Here is a 19,696-nt window from a genome sequence, read left to right on the forward strand (position 1 = left end):
AGATTACAAGTAACAATATATATGTAGATAGAGTAGATAGAGGTTATAACACTACTCAGTGGCTAATGTTCCCAACTATTACAACATTCAAGTTGATTAGTAATACAGTTAAAAAAAAAACACGTAGCATACGTACACTGGTTAGCATCAGGTGTACTCGGACTGGGCTGTAATACCCACACAGCAGAAGTTTAAAGGGACACTAACATGTTTTATCATTATTTTAATGTGATAGTTTCGTTCTTCAGAACTCTGAAATGGGTGTTTAGATGAAGTCAGTTTGTATTTGTTCATCTAACCAACACTGTCTGGTGAGCTAATTCTTGAGTTAATAGTTTACTGGCATATGTTATCTTTTCTAGTCACAATTCCGGTAACATTTGCAAGTAATTACTGACTCTGACTACCCATCATCCCTCCCTTCCATATCAGGACCTTCTGTCTCGTTTATTGATGCATATTTTTATTATTATTATCATAACAGCAGAAATCTCAATAAAAATAGTATTTCTAATCAAATTTTATTTTACTAGCTACTGTTATTATTAACTGTTCTGCTGTTATGGTACAATACAGCATTTTCTTCAGTTTCACCAGGCCAAATGTGACATTTTATTTTATATTTCTAAACAAGTTTCTTTAGTTTAGGCTACGTTTTACAGAGTAAACTGTGACAGAAAGTTCTGATCCAGGTGGCAACGATTAAGTGATGAAGCTGTACAGATTATTCGTAGGACTTATTTAGTGCCTGGGTGTAACAACGATGGCATGGCACCTGATGTTTTTTGTCTAAAACTGAAAATGTGCAGTGTCCCTTTAAGCTCCATCAACAGTCAACAACAGTAAAGTACAGGACATGAACCACCACCTACTGTACACAATACTACGTCAGAGGCAGTGTGTTGTACCCGCTGCTGCAGTGGGTATAGAGGCTGGAGTCAACTCATTTTCACTTCAGTTCAAACAAGGATTACATCACAATCTGCCAGATTTTAACTATTTTGAGTTTGAAATCATCTTGAATTGACTGAAGTGAAAACTGGGTTGATGATGGTCCCACGGAGGCGTGTTGGACATGTAGACGCAGAAACGCTGGTCCAAAGTCTCTTGATTGTATCACAAGAAACAGAATAAATAAAAAAATGATTTGGTACATAGAAAAAGAGGAGTCAAAGTTTCTCATTTATTGTCCGTCAACACTTCCTACGGTCCCAACGGTCCAGTACTGACGGTCCCAACAGTCCCATCGGTCCCGATGGTCCCAACATTCCCAATGGTCCCATCAGTTCCAATGGTCCCAACGGTCCCAACAGTCCCATCAGTTCCAATGGTCCCAACAGTCCCATCAGTTCCAATGGTCTCAACAGTCCTATCAGTTCCAGTGGTCCCAACAGTCCCATCAGTTCCAATGGTCCCAACAGTTCCAACGGTCCCAAAAGTCCCATCAGTTCCAACGGTCCCAACAGTCCCATCAGTTCCAATGGTCCCAACAGTCCCATCAGTTCCAGATGGTCCCAACAGTCCCATCAGTTCTAATTGTCCCAATAGTCCCAACAGTCCCAACAATCCCAGTTTTAGCAGCAGAGATCTCCGTATTTGTTTGTGGTCCGTGGTTTAATAGCACTTTAACATGTACTGTACAATGTTATCCCATTCACACAGAGAGCAGAGTATATGTGTAATGTTAATGTTCTTCATTACTGCAGGAACCTCAAATCTCTAAAACAAGTCAACACTCCAGGAACTGACAAAACCACCTCAGTATTTTCATTGTTGTTTCACATTTTATTCTAAAATACGTAGTTATATTGGACGGCTCCTGTTAAGTTCACGATTAAGAGATGATGAAGTTTGTACCCCAAATAGCGAGCTTTCATGCGAGTTGACAAATAGTTGATAGCTGCTAAAACACATCAAAAACATGTAAAAACAGTATAAAAATAAAGTTATTATTACTTTGATACACCAAAAATAACACTCACTATGATAACAATTTACAACAGCACATCGATGAGATGACTGCACCATTGTGACGTAAAATATTTCACATTTTTGGTATAAAGCAACATATTATACAACAGGGGAATTGTCAATGTAAGAAACAAGGTTAACTACCATACAGAGTGAAAACTCTGAGACAAAGCAGCACAACAATTTTCAGCAAATTATGTTTTTAAATTTGGCCGAGTGCTGAAAAACTAAACTTTGAATAAAATGTCAAGATATTTCAACAGTATTAATTTTACTGCTTGTGTTCCACTAGCCTCCATTTATTTATGTGTTTTATACATTTTATCCAGTAAAAGTTTTAACATGATGGTGGGGAGTTGAGTCCATATAAGATCATTTGAACAAAGCTAAAACAACAGTTATATATGTTAGCATTCAAAAACTACAGATCCCATAATTCTTAGACTCAATCCTGAAGTCAAAGCCTCATGGGAGCCGTACTTGTTAAATAGTATAAACAATAATTGCTGTAACAAACAAGTTATTCTTTTACGAGGATGGATTGGCAGTTGAAAACTGGATTTAATTGGTTTTAACAAAATATTGCATTAGCATAGCGCGCTAATAATAGCATGAGCTTATAGGTTAGCATCCATTTATTGACATTAAAGTATACGGATTAACACTGAACTACTAAAGCTAGAATTAGCCTCTATGGAGATCGCTGTACTACGAGAACTAGCTTAGCAGGAGCTTATTTGTCATTACATTGGTTTGTTAGCTTCTAGCATGTGATCTATGGCTGGAGGTTAGCCCCATTTGTGACATCAGCTCTCCGTAAGTTACCGAGTAGTCGAAAAAACGTGCGTCCAGCGGCGCAGTCTGTGGAAATAATAATTATAAAGTTTGTTTTTGAGTGGTACTCGATTACTATTGATTAAAGCATCAGTAGGAGAGATTGGAGCAAATATGATTAACAAAAGTTATTTTTATAAAACGGTTGCTATATTGTGACAGTAGTACATGAAACAGGTAACCTGAAAAAAAAATCATGTTCCTCTGTGTCCTCCGGTGTTCTCCGGTGCTCTCACGACATCTGCAAGATTTCACAGACCGGATGAAACCAAGCAGACAGAGCTGATCTGAGGTCTGCTGTCCAGCTGCTGTCTATGAGAGCCGGCTGTCAATCACTCGCGAACTCCGACCAAACGGTCAAACTAGGCAGCACTGATCAAATATGAATCAATATTCTGTTACGTTAATGCCTATTTCTCTCCTCACATGTTCTCAGAATCATCTTGTAGTGCACGGTTTAGCTGTAAAATGAGAACGTTTTTGACGCCGCCGCCATCTTGAAATCTGTTGAAGGAACGCCAAGTTCTGGTCACATGACTGGAGCACAGCCAATAGGAACGCTCTCTCCATGAAAAGACCTGTGATTGGTCAAAGTCTCCCGTAACAGGTTAGATGTTCTAAAGCCTGAAAACAGAGCCATGAGGAGGAGCAGAAGTCTAGTTTTCTCTCAGAACACTTGAATTACAATATGCTGAAAGGTTATTATGGAATTTTTGCCCAATGATGCCAAAAATATACTGCCTACTGCAGCTTTAACAATGAAATGGGTGTTTAGACGTCAGTTTGCTAGCTAGCTAACCAGTGTATTAGCTCACCTACTCAACAGTGTTAAGCAAACTTTTGAAATGTCGCAAAAAAGAAATGCGAATTAGGCGTATTTCCATCAGCTGGTGTGAAGCGAATAAACTCAGCTACGCAAAGCTTAGTTCCGTCAGAAGTTGGCGGTATAGGCTACGCTTTACGCATGGCTGTAATCCGCCAGTAAACAGAGTAGGTTGCAAACCGGAAACAAAACAAGTCGGCTTGACCATCTAACAATCTACAAGAAAAAAAATGGAGAGGTCTTTAGGAATTTGCTTAATTTGCTTAAAGTTTAAATAGTTGTCAGCTAGTATTAGCCATGTTTGATATTGTCCGAATACGAAGACGAGCATTTGCACGTTATCGGAATATCCGAGAAGACGCCGTTAACGGAAACAGCTGATCAGTCATGTGAGTTAAATGTTCGCTACGTAAGAATTCATTTAGTGCATCCAGTTTTTCGACGAAGGCAAAAAAACACCTCAAGCGAGCAATTGAGGAAGCCATTTCCATACACCTTTTCTAATGTGATACTTAAAAATGCACCTAAATATAGGTTTATTAGTTTACTAGTGTCTGGTTAAGGATAATAGCCCACTTGAAAACATGTCAGAAAGTAGCGTTACCATATAAACATTAAAAATTAATGTGTTTGCTAGTTAGCAAGTTAACATTTCAGGTTACATGAGCTGAAAGTTTCTAAACACATTTAGTATCTCTGAGAAGTTTAAAATGAAGTTTTGATCTGTGAGATCAGGAAAATAAGCATGAAGATACATCACGCTCCTGGACAACACGTAAACATTAAAAAGATTTGCGTAGGTAGTCTGTGACTGAGTCATGGAGTAACGTACGGAGTGCGGATGTCACAAGCAGCGAGGCTGGAAGGGTTGGTTCAACAGTGCAACCAGCTAACAGTCATTTTTCCAATAGCCTTTCTTAGAAGAACACCACGATACAAAATAATTTTAAAATCCTATAAAACACAGAAACACAACAATTGAACAATGTACCATCGATTTCAATCAAACTATTTCTACGTCTCCATGACAGAAAAGAGGTAACAGGACAGTCTGGTTAGCTAAAAACACGATCCAACAGTCAGAAGTGAAGAGAGTCTTTCCTCTGAAGAACCACTCGCCAACAACACGTGAAGAAGAAACAGCAGAGAAGAAGAAGAACGTATATATTCCATTTTCAGAAATGTACCTTTCCTCTTTCCTTCAGCAGGCTCCGCCCACAGCAGTCCTCATTGGTTGTCCGTCAAACTAAAAGACGTCCTCCACAGCTCCCTAATCTCGGAGATCATACCTGCGTTAAGGACTTCGCTGTGTTAGCTCACTTCCAGGTTTAAGTCGACGCCTCCTGGGTGGGTGGTGCACTCTCATTGGCCAGTTTCTGCAGATAGGCGGGCCTCGTACAGGCTCAAGGCGTGATGGACGAACTCGTACTGCTCACCTGTCTGGATCATACCTCCTCTGCACAGACACATAGATTATTAGTTATTGTGACACTCATGTTTAAAGAAAACAGCACTATTACCATTTATATTTGTTTAAATCAAGAAAATGTATACAGTTAAAAGTATTTTTATACCATCTAAGCATGAAAATGTGCTTTTTACATTAAGTTGCTGATAAGGTTTGTTTTTAATAGCTCCATAGCCATTGAGTATTCTAAATAAGACTGAAATGAACATACATTACATATTGGTCATAAATTAAGATTGGATTTAACATCTGTTTACACACTGACAGTGACTACGTCTACATGTATGGAGGACAAAACCTGTCAAAATCAAAAACAAATCAATAAATGACTCAATAAATAAATAAATGTGTCATTTAATGTAGCAAAAATAATATCAAAAATAAATGTGGTCAAAGAAATGTAACATAAATTGATATTTCTGTTTAAATATAACTCTTTATTTATATTTGTATCAATTCCCTTATTTATTTACTTTTCTGTTTAATTTTTCCTTTTATTTATTTATGTATTATTTATATACATTTTTAAATGTATGTATTTATTTTTGCATGTATTTTTTATTTAGGTATGGAGGACAGAACCTGCCAAAATAAATAAATAAATGAATAAATATGTCATTAAATGTAGCAAAAATAATATTATAATTAAATGTAGACAAAAAAAATGTGACATATTGATATTTCTGTTTAAATATGCTTTATATATTTATCTTTGTTTTAATTCCCTTATTTATTTACTTTTCTGTTTCATTTTTCCTTTTATTTATTTATGTTTTATTTTTATTTATTTTTAAATGTATGTATATATTTTGGGATTTATTTTTTATATATGTATTTATTTATTTATGCATTGATTTTTATGTATTTATTTTTGCACAGAAGAGTGCAGATTCTGCATCATATGCAGGATGTGTTTATAGAGATTATTATTGGACTGATGTTGTGTAGTCTAAATTTGGTTTAAGGCTTCAGGTTCAGGTTAAAGTAATTGTTTTGGTAATGTAAATCAATAAAATGTCCTTGCAGTTAGTATTAGTGTGTTACCTGTCGGCTCGGAGGTGGCAGGTGATGCTCAGCACATCCACCACTCCCTCCAGCTGCAGCTGTCGACAGCCTATCGTCGTGGCGATGAAGCAGCCTGTCCGGCCAATCCCGGCACTGCGAGCAGAGGAGCGTGGGAGTTATTTTTAAACCTTTTTACCAGCAGTAGTAAAGTTTCTGTCTTTCTCTCTCTCTACCTGCAGTGGACGATGACCGGTCCCATGACGGCAGCCGTCCGTCTGTCAGTCTCCACGTCGGCCATCAGCTGCAGCAGCGGCATCGTTGAGTCGGGGGTTTTGTGGTCGGGCCATGAGGTGTACCAGTAATGCTGCAGCACGCGGGTTTGATTCCCACACTGCACACAAGAACACATCAAATCTGTATCCCCAAACACAAAGACTTTATCTGCTTCACAACACAGATGAAATAACAGGAATATTAACTAAAATACCTTGAGTGTGAGGCTGCGAGTGGTGTAGTGTTCACACTCTCTGATGCTGTTGACCAACACTTCAACCTTCCCATAGATCCCCCTCTTCTCCGGCCAGTACAGGACACACTTCTACAGAGACACAGAGATAACGGGGGAACAGTTACAGTATCACACGGTTAGTTTTTAAATGGTGAGCACATTAACTACAGATCAGCTGTTTCCAGTCCTGCAATAATCCTCCCATCAGATTTTCCAAGCAGCTACTGGTTTCATTTCATTTCTTTTAGGAAAAACAACTTGCAGAAATTGGAATTTTGTTTAGCAAAATTACGACCGCTCTCCAGCACACCACTCAATAACACAAACTAACTAACTGATCGATGCAGTGGTAGATCAGCAACTCCTGTGTTCTGAGAGGTAAAATTAAATTTTTTCTCAATGGAGTCTGGTGGCTTAACAGCTTAACAGCTTCAGTTCCCCGTCAGAAAGGGCTGTCTGATGGCGAGGCAAAGCGGTGAAAATATTCTAAATACACTTAAACGGATTCTTTACATTTTTCACAACCACACTGAGAGACATCCAAAATATCCCTCTAACGGAAAGAATCACGTTTGTCCACGTCTACTTACTGGTTTTATTCTGCGATTGACTTTCCAACAATAATTAGCTGCTTTGCAACAGCTGAATGTCAGATGTAAAATTTATCTTTGACCTCCGCATCCACCTCTCCGGCTGTTTTTTTTTTTTTAAAGTTACAGAATTCTATCAAATCACTTCCCTCTTCGTCAGATTACCTCGTTCTTCTCCTTCAGTTTGGTGATCATGACGATGACGGACGCCTCCTCCTGCCAGGCCATCTGCCAGAAGTCGTTCACCGTGTTCACCATGGGACCCTGGGTGGCGATGAACGCCTTCTCCTCGCCAAGGTAACCCTGGGACGAGAGCCAATCATATGACAGCGTCAGCAGGGAAGTGACATGAGCGCTGGAAGACTTCATAATGTGAGGAAGTCATTCATAATCCATTTCTTCTAACAGCAGGAGAGCTAAAGTACATGATGTTATTATTAATCATCAGTGCAGGTATTTATATGTTTATTTATAAGGAATTTTATTTTCTCAAGGTGAATACATGGAGGAGATTAACCCTGTACATACATATTTTAGGCACAGTTAAAAACAAGCTATCATTAATTCAATTGTGGTACAGGAGTGATGTAAGCATTCACAATACTTTATATATGTGCCAGATACTACAAAGGGTTTGAGAATGTTACTCAAAATGGAAAAAAATACTTTTCTTTGCTTCTTATATTCTGCTTTTTTGATAAAAACACATTTGGTTTTTACTTTGCAGATGATCTCTTATTTCATCGTGCATCATATTGTCTAGATATTTCTACTATTAATAATACTAATAGTAACTTTATTTATGTAGCACCTTTTAAAACAAAGTTACAAAGTGAAGTCAAATTAAAAGTTAAAGTACATAAAATCCAAAACATGAAATAAAAAAAAGATAAAATAGTTTCAACAATTAAAACGAAGTTAAGAAAAAGTTTGAAGAAGAGATTTAGAAGAGGATGCTGTGTTTGACTGTCTGAACCTGAGATATTATCTGTATTCAGTAGTTTGCATGAACAAAAAAGATGTTTTTACCATTACTAGAGTTTTGATCGTAATGTGGTGCTCTGCTCGTCCCTTCATTGTGATAAATGTAGTCACTGTGTTGACATGTTCAGCAGGATGAAGCCTCTGTTCTCCGACAGTTTAAATTGTTTCAGTGGAGCTTCCTGACAGGAAGAAAGTCTATTGTATCAGAGTCTGAGAGCGACATTACAGACTTCTACAGCAGCAGCAGCAGTAGACTTTCACTGCATTACTGCGAGTGTGTGTTGACATTCCACATAGATGATGTGATAACGTCAGTGTGTTGGATGTTTTTTTCTGAGAAAATACAGTGAACAACACAAAATGATTTGGTTGTCGTTATGTTAAAGGACAAAAGGTGAGGACACGGAGCTAAAAAAGACATTTAGAGAGAAATGGTGGATGAGTGATGTGGCGACATCAGAAAAATCCTTGAGCGAGTATTATTAGATCTCCACACTGGATCTCCATCATGAAGTCTAAAATTACTGATGGACTCTGAGTGAATCTACCCACCCGTATGTAGTTGGCGTTGATGTAGGAGCTCAGCAGGTCGTTGCAGCTCTTCGCCTTCAGGATCACTCTGGAATGAGGGTCTAGGACGCACGGCGAGGAGAGGAGGCGAGGACACAAGCGAGAGAGGAAATAAGGATAGGAGAAAGATTTAGATCAGGCGTTTACATCTGACCGGATAGTTTCATCAAATCTTAATGTTTCTGCTCTAAATCCCGTCAGCGTTAGAAAAAAGTATGACAAAAAAACTTGATCTTGTTTGCCGAGGAGGGTCTTGACCCGCTTTTAGACTTGCTCTTAAACTTGATCTCAAGCCCATTTCCAACTTGGTTTTCACGCCGTTTTCAAACTTCGTCGTGTTTGTCTTGTGCCCATTTTAGATTCAGTCTTGACTTGGTCTCATGCCTATTTAAGACTCATTCTGGACTTAATCCTGACCTTCTTTTAGGCTCTGTCTTGACTTGGCTTCAAGCCCCTTTTAGACCCCCTTTTGGCCTACTATTTAAGATTAGTCTGGATTTGGTCTTATGTCCATTGCAGGCTCAGTCTTTAAGTGATGATCAGTCTTGACTTGGCTAGATCTCCTTTTAGACTTGGTCTCAAGTCCCTGTTAAACTCAGTCCTGACTTGGTTTGGGCTGTTTTAGACTCAGTCTTGATCTGCTTTTAGACTTGGTCTTTGACTTGGTTTCAAGTCCCTTTTAGACTCGGTATTGGGTGGGTCTCGACCCCCGTGAAGACTTGGTTTCGACTTGATCTTGTTCCCCTTTTAGACTTGATGTTGAACCCTTGTTAACCTCAGTCCTGACTTGGTCTGGACTCCCTCTTCTAAACCCGGTCTAGACCTCAGAGCAGCAAACACTTCAGAAGAGACGACACAGACGCTCCAACACAGGAAGGAGTTTGATTGACAGCAGCTCTAGGTGAGCATTCCTTGCTCTTGATTGGCCGGAAGGAAGGAAGGAAGGACCCCCCCCCCCACTTAGTGTTGTATTGATAACCTCCCCTCAACTCAAAACTATCATTGTGTGTGTGTGTGTGTGTGTGTGTGTGTGTGTTACATAATGTGTTAATCAGGCTAAATGCTCGGCTGGCTGTGAGAACAAACTGTACTCCGAGGAAAATCTATTGTTCAAGCGTGTGTGTGTGTGTGTGTGTGTGTGTGTGTGTGTGTGTGTGTGTTCAGGGAGGAGGGAGATGTGATATTAGCTCGTCCTTGAGGTTATTCCCCTTTGACCTTGAGCCCCTTCCACATAGTAAAACTACTTCCTGGTTCAACAGGACTGTTTTGGGACATTTACTGTCTCCTAGCAACACAGAGGTTATCACACACACAAACACACACACACACACACGCACACACACGCACACGCACACAGAGTACTCACTGGGCAGTATGGTCTTGTATCTGTTCTTGGTCCCGTGGTTTGGAATATCGAGCTCTTTGGGATCAATGAAGTTCATGGGAATTTCCTGAGATGGAAGAATTCAACGTTAAAATGAATGAAATGATCGGACACCTGATAGGACACCTGAATGGACACCTGATAGGACAGGTAACCAGTCCACGATCACCGGTGGTCATTTTTACACGGTGAAGCAGGAGTATCAAACTCAGTTTCACTAAGGGCAACGCTGGGAAATGAGAATCACATCAAGGGCTGGACATATACAGTTCACTGACATGCTTTAAGTTACTCAAAAAAATAAAAGTATTAGGGCTGTCAAAGTTAACGCAATAATGACGCATTAACACAAATTTGTTTTAACGCCACTAATTTCTTTAACGCATTAACACAGCCTGTGATTTTTAGGTTGTAGCGGCTCAGTTTTAAAGCTAGAGTGAAGATAATGGTCATATGAAACTAGAAAAAACCTAATGGATCCATTGGTATATATTTGTCCACTCCCATGTTGATAAGTGTATTAAATACTTGACAAATCTCCCTTTAAAGTACATTTTGAACAGATAAAAAAAATGCGTGATTTGCGATTAATCGCGATTAAAAAATGTTATCGATTGACAGCCATAATATATTTATATTGGTACACAATAGTTAGTAGTTAGGACTGTTTGTAAAAATCAGAAATGTCTTGTTAACAGCGACACCTGTGGCCGTTAAGTCAACGAAAGTCAGCGTCCTGTTGCTCGCGCTTGCTCGCGCTTGCTCGCTCTACATAGACATGAATGAGCATCGCTGAAAACAGTGAGGAGACACACGTCAGCTAAAAGCACAATATCAGCAGTAATGTTAGCTGACCAGACGAAGGTCTCTCCATGAATCAATGCTGATCCTAGTGTTGGATTTTCCTGCTTCAGCCTCCCGACCGCGGCCGGAGGGAACAGGGGAGACACCGGAGTTTTGGTCGGAGACGATAACGTTTCTCTCTGCGGAGCTCCGTCACTTCACAAGACACGGGAAACCTCTGTTGGTCTGGAGGAGCTGCAGCAGTTATTTCTGCACAAACGTCCACTGTATATTCACTAGATATTCTCAGAGCTAAACTAACTCTTCTGCAGTGTGGAGTGTGCGCGCATGCACGTGAGAGTGGAGCGAAAGTGTGAGAACGAGCGCGGTGTGTGAGTGAAGGCAGGCAGAGAAGTGGTGGCGTAATTGAGGTTTGGTGTGGACGTCTCTGTTTCAGTATAAACGATAGTTTTCTGTAACAGGAAACTGGAGTAGATTTTGGCACGAATTTTGGGGAATCCTGGACAATAAACATCCCGTATCCAATCCTCATTTGGAAAACAGGATACAAGTCAACTAGCCAATCGTAGCGCTTGGTGGGAGGGATTTAACGACTTACAGCGAACTCGGTGTGCAGCTTGTGTGTGTTGTTGACGACGTCGCGGAGCTGCTGTCGCGTCAGAGGTCGGCCGGCCGCCAGCAGGTACTCCCTAGCTGCCGCCTCTCTGGGGGTTACCACGGCGGCAACGTTGAGGGGCTCCACCGAGCCGAGAGCCGACATGTCCAACACCAGAGAGACGTTAGAGCCACGTCTGGAGGGGACGGATGGGAGGTGAAGAAGAGGAGACGGGGAGAAAATGAGAAGAAATATTATGTTAGAACTGGACACGTCAAAAACTTCCTCTTCCTTCCTGTGTTTTGTTGGAGTTCACTAGCTTGTGATTTATAACAACATGTTCTCTGAGGTTACTGCTCTGCTGAAGTTCAGGAAAATACCATTTGGATTTTGCGTACATGAAAGTTTTCTAAACCCAGCAGAGGGTGAAATTCATCTCTTTTCTCTACCAGATCAAGAGATTCAGAAAATGAGTCACATCAAGTCTCATTTAGATTTGAGTGAAGAGATTTTCTTTCTAAATCAAATGAAATGATGTAATGGTTGCATTTCCACAGAGAATTTAAACTAAATTAAATGAAATCATTAATTGGTTGCATTTTGTAGTGGATTAATTTTTCTATCAAATCTAATTAAAAATAAAGAAAATTAAATATTTTTAATTCAATTCATTAAATGGTTATATAAGAGGATTTTTTTATTTTTATTAAATCCAATTAAAAATAACTCAAATATATTTAAATTAAATTAAATTGTATTTTATTAAATCAATTAAATGGTTGCATTTCTATAGAGGATTTATTTTTAAATCAAATTAAATTAAATTATTAAATGGTTGCATTTGAGTAGGGAATTTATTTTTCTATTAAATCTAATTAAAAATAAATTAAATATTTTAAATAAAATGAAATTTTAATTAATTAAATGGTCCATTTCTATAGGGGATTCATTTTCAAATTAAATAAAAATGATTATATGGTTGCATTTTGAAGTGGATTTTGTTTTTCAATTGAATCTAATTCAAAATAAATAAAAACCAAATTAATTAAGTGGTTGCATTTCCATAGAGGATTTATTTTTAAATTAAATTAAATAATCAGTTGTTGCATTTATATAGATTATTTTTTTATCATTATTAAATTGTTGCATTTTTTTTAAAGGTGGTTTAGGAATATCTAACTGAATTTCAAGGTGAATTCCTGTTTCCGGAGTAAATCTGAGGAGTAACGGTGGAATAGTTTTGTAACGGTTAAAGTGTCACAACAGAAGAAGAAGAGACGAGGTGTGCTTCGACGGCGTGCGTGTGGAGTCTCGTCGTCTGGCTACGTGTCGGCCGGCTTCCTGTCCAGGATGCCGTTACTTCCTATTCGTCTGATTGCTGATTGGCTGCTATCCAGAGTGGACAACACACACAGACACACACGCACACACACAAAGAGACACACACACAAAGAAAAACATCCTGTTCTCACTCGGAGCCTGAAATCTTCCTTCCTTTTCTTACCTTGAGGATCACAGAGTGCTCTCCACACTTTAACACCGCCGCTCTAAACGCTGATGTAACCAGAACAAAATGGCCTCCGAGGTTCAAATCTGCGAGTCGACGGAAAGTTACGAGCAGCAGATAACGGCTAAAGTGCTCGACTCCGAGCGGAGGCGCAGATAAAGATGTTTTCCTTTCTGTTATGAAACTACTTAAGAGGGAAAGTTAGGAAAGAGCTGCTGAAGCTGATTTATCTGAACAAACACTTAAAGCGTCTCATTTTGAAAAATGGGGTTGCTTTCATTTAACTATATCCGGGTTTCTCACGCCCACAACTTTGTTTTCAAACTCTTAACAAAGACACAAACAAGTATTTTTTATTTAAATTAAATGTTTCAGTGGTGGAAGAAGAATTCATCTCCTTTACTGCAGTAAAAGTATGAATACCACACTATGAAAATACTCTACTACAAGTAAAAGTCCTGCATTTAAAACCTTACTGAAGTAAAAGTATGAAAGTATTATCAGATAAATGTACTGAAAGTATGAAAATTAAAAGGTATGTGATGTGTTCCGTCATGGTGAGTCAACAGACTGTTTACAGCAACAGTGCCTTTAATCACTTTATTTCAGTTTAATCAGGAACTAGTTTCTTATTATCTCCATGTGACAGACAGACAGTTCATCAGAGGGGTCAAAGGTCCGGGGCATGTTGGCCGTCGCATCAAAAACAAACGTGTGAATAGTTGCATGGGTGGAAGCTCATTTCTGCCACGAAAAAACAAAGAAAGAACGATAATGTCAAAAATATGACAGAAATATTAAAATTATTAGATTATTTATTACTCCAAATAATGAGATATTTTAAAATCAAATTTATGAGTGAAGGGAATTTCTAAATTAAATTATATCAAATTTAATTAAAATAAATTAAATAAATAAATGCCTGTATTTTGCAGTGGGTTTCTTTTTCAATTAAATCTAATTAAAAATAAATTAAATCTTTTTAAATTGAATTAAATGGTTGTATTTCTATTGGGAATTTCTTTTTAAATTAAATTAAATTATGAAATGGTTGCATAATGTGGAGTGGATTTTGCTTAAAAATCTGACAGAAATATTACTTATAATATAAGTGATTTATAATACACTCTTAACTCAAATTTATGAGATACTAAATCACATTTATGACATTAATTCAAAATTACGAGACTTGTTAGTCTATGAGATTTACTAAATCAAAGAGATGTTTGAGATTAATGACTAAATGAATCAATACTTAATAAATAATTACATTTACCGAGTCAAAACTAAAATGTGATTTACTAAATTTAAATTGTGAAATTCATCAAGTCAAATGAAGAGACACCGATATCAAAACTTTGATCTACTTAATCAAAATTATGAGATTAACTCAATTAACATTGTGAGATAATACTGTACATCAAATTGATGACGTTTACCAGATATACTAAATTAAAACTAAGTTATATAAAGTCAAAATTGATATGATTTATGAGATGAACTTTTAGACACAAATTTATTTAACACAGATTTATTGGAGAGTTTGTCAGATTTTGTTAAATTTAAAAAAAGGATTAAAACATTTATATTCCTCAGACTTATGGAGTTATAAGAGTGCCATTAAAAAGAATAAATCTGTAAAATAATGAGAAAATACATGTGGAAATACTACGCTAAATAAATAAAAGAATAAATAACTCAATAAAAATGTGGAAATATAAAGAGAAATATATAAAAAATATGGAAATATAAAGTCATAAATAAAGGAATACATAAGTGAATTAAAAATATGGAAATATATAGAGGAATAAAAATAATAAATAAGTAAATAAAAAATGTAGAAATATAAAAAATAAATAACAATAAATAAGTAAATAAAAACGTGGAAATTTAATGATAAATAGATTAAAGAATAAATGAGTGAATACATAAATGTGGAAACTGAGATTTATTTCATGTTTTTATTTAAATTAATATGATGAGATACTTTGGAAACATTTTGACTTACGAAGTCTTAGAAAGACTTTGGACTATGTGAATTAAAGAGTTGATTTGATTACACCCTGAACTGAACCGTGATCGCTGGCTGACTGGACTAAAATCCGTCTGACGATCAACGGTGTTCTTTGGAAAATTATCAGCGGTGATGTAAAGTTTATATGAATTGTAGGAAACGGGCTAACACATGGGAAAGGTCCTTTAAGCAGCGGTTTAAATGTAATCTGAGGAGGAACATTAGAGTTCCCGTTGGAGCTGCTCTTCCTCCTCATGTTCCTGACATGAAGAGGAAGACGCCTCCCTTCATATAAACACCTGCTACAGGACACGTACATGTTCTCTGTGTACATTGTTTATGGAGGAAACCTGCTGCAATATCTCAACGTAAATCCTTGAGTGCTGTGAACTATAGGATGAGGATGGACACGCACGCGCACGCAAACGCACGCGCGCGCACACACACACACACACACATCTGCTTAAAGCCTCATCTGCACGTACGCACCTCACTGCTCCAACAATCACAGGTTAGAGGTGACTCTACTCTAAACACACAAACACACTTCCATCTCTAAACATGGCGGACCATCTGAGGGCTCATCAGGCGTGTTTCTGAAACGTTAGGAAGTTTTAAAGCTTCAGTTAGTCAGATTTACTGCCTCTTTTCATATAATCATCATAATAGGGATGCTCATTTTGAAAAATGTTCTTAACCGATAACCGACCCTCGTTAACCGATTATTAAACGGTAACCGACAAGATTTGTGCCTCTCATGCAGCGGTGTACCAGCTGCAGGAGCACAACAGATATTGGTTGACGGGAGTCTCCAGTTCACCGTCCGGGAGCGTTAACTTAGCAGCTACGATGCTGCGTGTAGTGTCGCGGACATGCAGCCACTTTCCCAGTAAAAGTCTCCACCACACATTTAGTTTAGTTTAGCAGGTTGTCAGCTGTGTCTCTGCCCGGCGGAACTTTAGCGAGTGGTCAACAAACAGTGTGTGTGTTTGTGCTACGTTAGCAGCTCTAGCATTGCCGGAGGCTTCGTGCTCGCCGCCGCACACGTAGTCTGCGTAACTTTAGCGAGTTTCCAACAGACCGTGTGTGTGTGTGTTGGCGGTGAGTGTGAGGTTGTTGGTGGCGTTCTAGCTGTGAACGTAAGTGTAGCAGTGTGTGGACAGTTTATTTGTCGGTGAACTCCTCCGCTCCGCTCAAGAGAGACAGAGACCGGAGACGACTTCCTGTATCCTGCAACTCCGGCTCCGCCTCTTAAGGTGGGCTGTTAAGGTGGACCAGCTTTTCTCCTTAAAGAGACGAGCCGCTCCTCTGAGCCGCTCAGCTTTTGAGTTAATTATTAACATTTCTTTTAACTGTTTTAACCGATAGCGTTAATCGGTTAAAATGCTTAATGCCCGTTAACGGTTAAACGGTAAATCATGGACATCCCTACATCATAGTTTATCTGCGAGTTGTTTACAAACTTTGCTGCCTGTCCTGTGACTCGTCTGTTCACAAAATGTTTTATTTCTACACAAGAGTCATCCCGGCTCTGTGTATTTGCTGGGAACGCTCTCCACTCTGCCAGGATGAGGTCTTCCCATAGAAATAGAACAGGAGTCGAACAGATATTCCCATTCAAATTAACGTGGCAGGATGTACGAAGACTGTTGTAGCGGTTGTATCAACTAAACCGACTGGCGGCATGTCACAAACTCACTAAAGTGAGGTTCTGCAATAACGACTAAAACGAGGAGTGGAGTAGTAACGTTATGAAGATAAATAAAGTTATTATAAAGTAATTTTGTGTCCAAACTAACTAAACTAACATACTGATATGTAGATGGGTGGGGCTAACACACCTGTCTTCTTCTTACCTTTCTTGCAGTCCTGCGGCGGGTTTCATCCTGAAGGGGGAGGGGCAGGGCTTTAGCTCGTTAATGGTTGTCACCGGGGCAACGCTGGCCAGGAGGGCGTGGCCGTTGCTACTGACGACGGGGGCAGGAGCGGTGCTAGGAGGAGAAGTCAGACGTGGTTTATTTTAATATATTCAAACTGGGTAGTTTTGTGATCCGTTGTCAGCGGACCTACCTGGGCAGAGGGACGACAGGAGGAGCGAGGCGGCGGCAGGCTACGATTGGCTGCTGTTGGTGAATGGGCGTGGCTACAGCTGGAGGGAGCTCAGCTTGGACCATGCTTCCTGACGTCACAACCTGGAGAACAAAAATTACTCGTTAACGAGTCATAATAAATATGATTTAGGTGTATTTTTTACAAACAGTTTTGGCGTCTGGTGCTGACCTTGGTTCCCTTTGACCTCTGGACTGTGTCTGATTGGACAGTCGGGGTCAGGTGGAGGTCAGGGGGCGGAGCCTTCAGCTGTCTGTCAGAAACCTGAACCTTCTCCTTAAGTCGGTACAAAACCTGGAGATCAGACAGGAGAGAAACAACAATACGATCTATTTTAATCAAAGAACTGATGAAAGCTCTGATGCAGACTGAAAGGGGAAATCCAGCAAGTAGTCATGTCCTGCCGTGGGTAGGGTTATGTATAAAATCTTTGTACTTTATCAATACAGACAGTTATGTGTTGATAACACTAGCTGCATCTCATTTCAGCATTTTTCGCCTCCTCGACTCCTCGCTCCTCGATCCTCCGGCTGTGACCCGGAAATCGATCTCAATCCTCCATCTTGAAGGACGTCCCAATTCATAAAATGCGCATCGAGGAGCGAGGATCGAGGAGCGAGGAGGCTTGCTGGAGGAGCTATGAGCGAGGATACACCAGTGCATCCTCCAGTGTTTCCTGCACGGAAGTTTATCACCGACCGACACGCCCCATTATTGGATATCAGTTATTGATTGGACGCTGCGCCCGATCAGACTGATCAGATACATCAACATCACTAGAGTTTCATACCAGAGTGAAGACGGATCACAGATTAACAGTTTTATATTTTAGTTGTCTTCTGATTCATCGTCTAGTTATAACCTGTGTTAACTGTAGGTGTGAACAGCAGACGGACCATGTTGATGGTGAAGTGTTCCAACAGCAGAAAGACCTGCAGTCTCTCTCCTTCACACACCGTCACTGAAGGAGTCTGACACTGAGAGGGGTTTATAAAAGCTGACAATGAACAGACTTAAAATAACTTTCTTCATTTATTAGAAAGAGTTCTCTTTTGATGATCTGTTATGATCATTCACTTTTATTAAGTATCCAGTTAAAGTCAGAGAGAGAAGGGGAGTCTGTCTTTTATACCTTTTACATAATTTATCCTCATTTCCATTCAGTCACATGTGAAGCTGATAATTCCTGAGCGTCGGGTTTGATACGAGTTATATCATTTCACTTTCCCCTCAAACATTCAGACTAATACATAACTTCTACTGTCAGAATATAAATTAATACAGATGCTAATAATGAATAAATAATATAAAGATATTGTGCCAGTAGAGATGGTTCCTGGTCCTCTAAGCAGGACTCAGTCCACAGTAGAAATACAGACTGCAGCTGTTATTCATGTGCAGGTGTTTGTTAAACAGGTAACAGGCTACAGAGAGGAAACACTGCTGCTCTGATAACTCTGTTTCTTTATTACTATTAGATCAGTTCAGACATAAACAGCTGTTGAAGCCAACTGACAGCTGATCCAGCTGTTATCAGCTGCTGCTGTCATCAGAAACGGACGTCGCTTCACGTGACGCTTCAGAGGAAACGACATCTCATGTCTCTAAAAACATATTTACTCGTTTCCTCTCTCCTCGAGTCTTTTCCTCGCCTCCTCCGCTCGCATCTCCCGGGGGCGGGACTAAGACGCGAGTCGAGGAGTCAAGCCGTATAAAAGCACTAATGGGAAAGACCCACTGAGTGTCAAACGCTGTCAAGCATTGAAATGTGGCATCATTTTTAAACTAATTTAAATAAGGAAACCTTTCTAAAAAACCTCTCTAAAGTTCTTTATTTAACACAGATTTATTGGAGAGTTTGTCAGATTTTGTTAAATTTAAAAAAAGGATTAAAACAATTATATTTAAAACATTTTAAATAATGAGAAAATAAATACTGAAATACTACGCTAAATAAATAAAAGAATAAATAAGTTAATAAAAGTATGGAAATATAAAGATAAATAAATAAAAAATATGGAAATATATAGAGGAATACAAAGAATAAATAAGTAAATAAAAAAGTGGAAATGTAATGATAAATAAATTAAAGAATAAATGAGTAAATACAAATATGTGAAAATATACAGACAATTAACAAAATATAAAAGAATAATTATAAGCATTTTCATATTAACATTTATTTGTTTCTGTATATATTTATTTATATATTTTTAAAATTTATATATTTTCTACATATAAATTATTCTATTTCTTCTGTATATTTTGTATATATTTTTTATTTTTATTTTGTTATTTATTTGTATTTATATATTTTTTCTTATTCTCTTCCTTTTGCTTTTCCCTATTGTTGTCCATACCTGACAACTCAAGCATGATTGAGGATTTTATGGTGGTTTTATGGGACGGGAGGGAAACCCAAAACTCAGGAAATGAGATGAGTCAGAGGAATCAGCTCAGTGTTGTTTTTTCACAGTAATTCACTGAATACATTGACCTGATTTACAGATCAGTACAAACACAGCTGAGA

General features: G+C 38.6%; 1 protein-coding gene across 1 annotated transcript in view; it reads right to left on the minus strand.

Annotated features, from left to right (window-relative positions):
- Positions 1 to 458: 458 nt before the first annotated feature.
- ptprr (protein tyrosine phosphatase receptor type R) overlaps positions 459 to 19,696 on the minus strand; it is a 50,174-nt gene continuing 30,936 nt past the window's right edge. The window contains exons 6-16 of the mRNA XM_074625301.1: positions 17,338 to 17,460; positions 17,128 to 17,249; positions 16,914 to 17,048; positions 11,540 to 11,732; positions 10,120 to 10,204; positions 8,736 to 8,815; positions 7,365 to 7,502; positions 6,589 to 6,699; positions 6,335 to 6,492; positions 6,141 to 6,254; positions 459 to 5,084 (exon numbers count right to left, since the gene is read on the minus strand). Coding sequence (XP_074481402.1) covers positions 4,991 to 5,084; positions 6,141 to 6,254; positions 6,335 to 6,492; positions 6,589 to 6,699; positions 7,365 to 7,502; positions 8,736 to 8,815; positions 10,120 to 10,204; positions 11,540 to 11,732; positions 16,914 to 17,048; positions 17,128 to 17,249; positions 17,338 to 17,460 — 1,353 coding nt within the window. The 3' untranslated portion in view covers positions 459 to 4,990. The remainder of the gene's footprint in view (positions 5,085 to 6,140; positions 6,255 to 6,334; positions 6,493 to 6,588; positions 6,700 to 7,364; positions 7,503 to 8,735; positions 8,816 to 10,119; positions 10,205 to 11,539; positions 11,733 to 16,913; positions 17,049 to 17,127; positions 17,250 to 17,337; positions 17,461 to 19,696) is intronic.

Source organism: Sebastes fasciatus, chromosome 23, assembly GCF_043250625.1.
Source record: "Sebastes fasciatus isolate fSebFas1 chromosome 23, fSebFas1.pri, whole genome shotgun sequence".
In the NCBI taxonomy this organism is placed as follows: Eukaryota; Metazoa; Chordata; class Actinopteri; order Perciformes; family Sebastidae; genus Sebastes; species Sebastes fasciatus.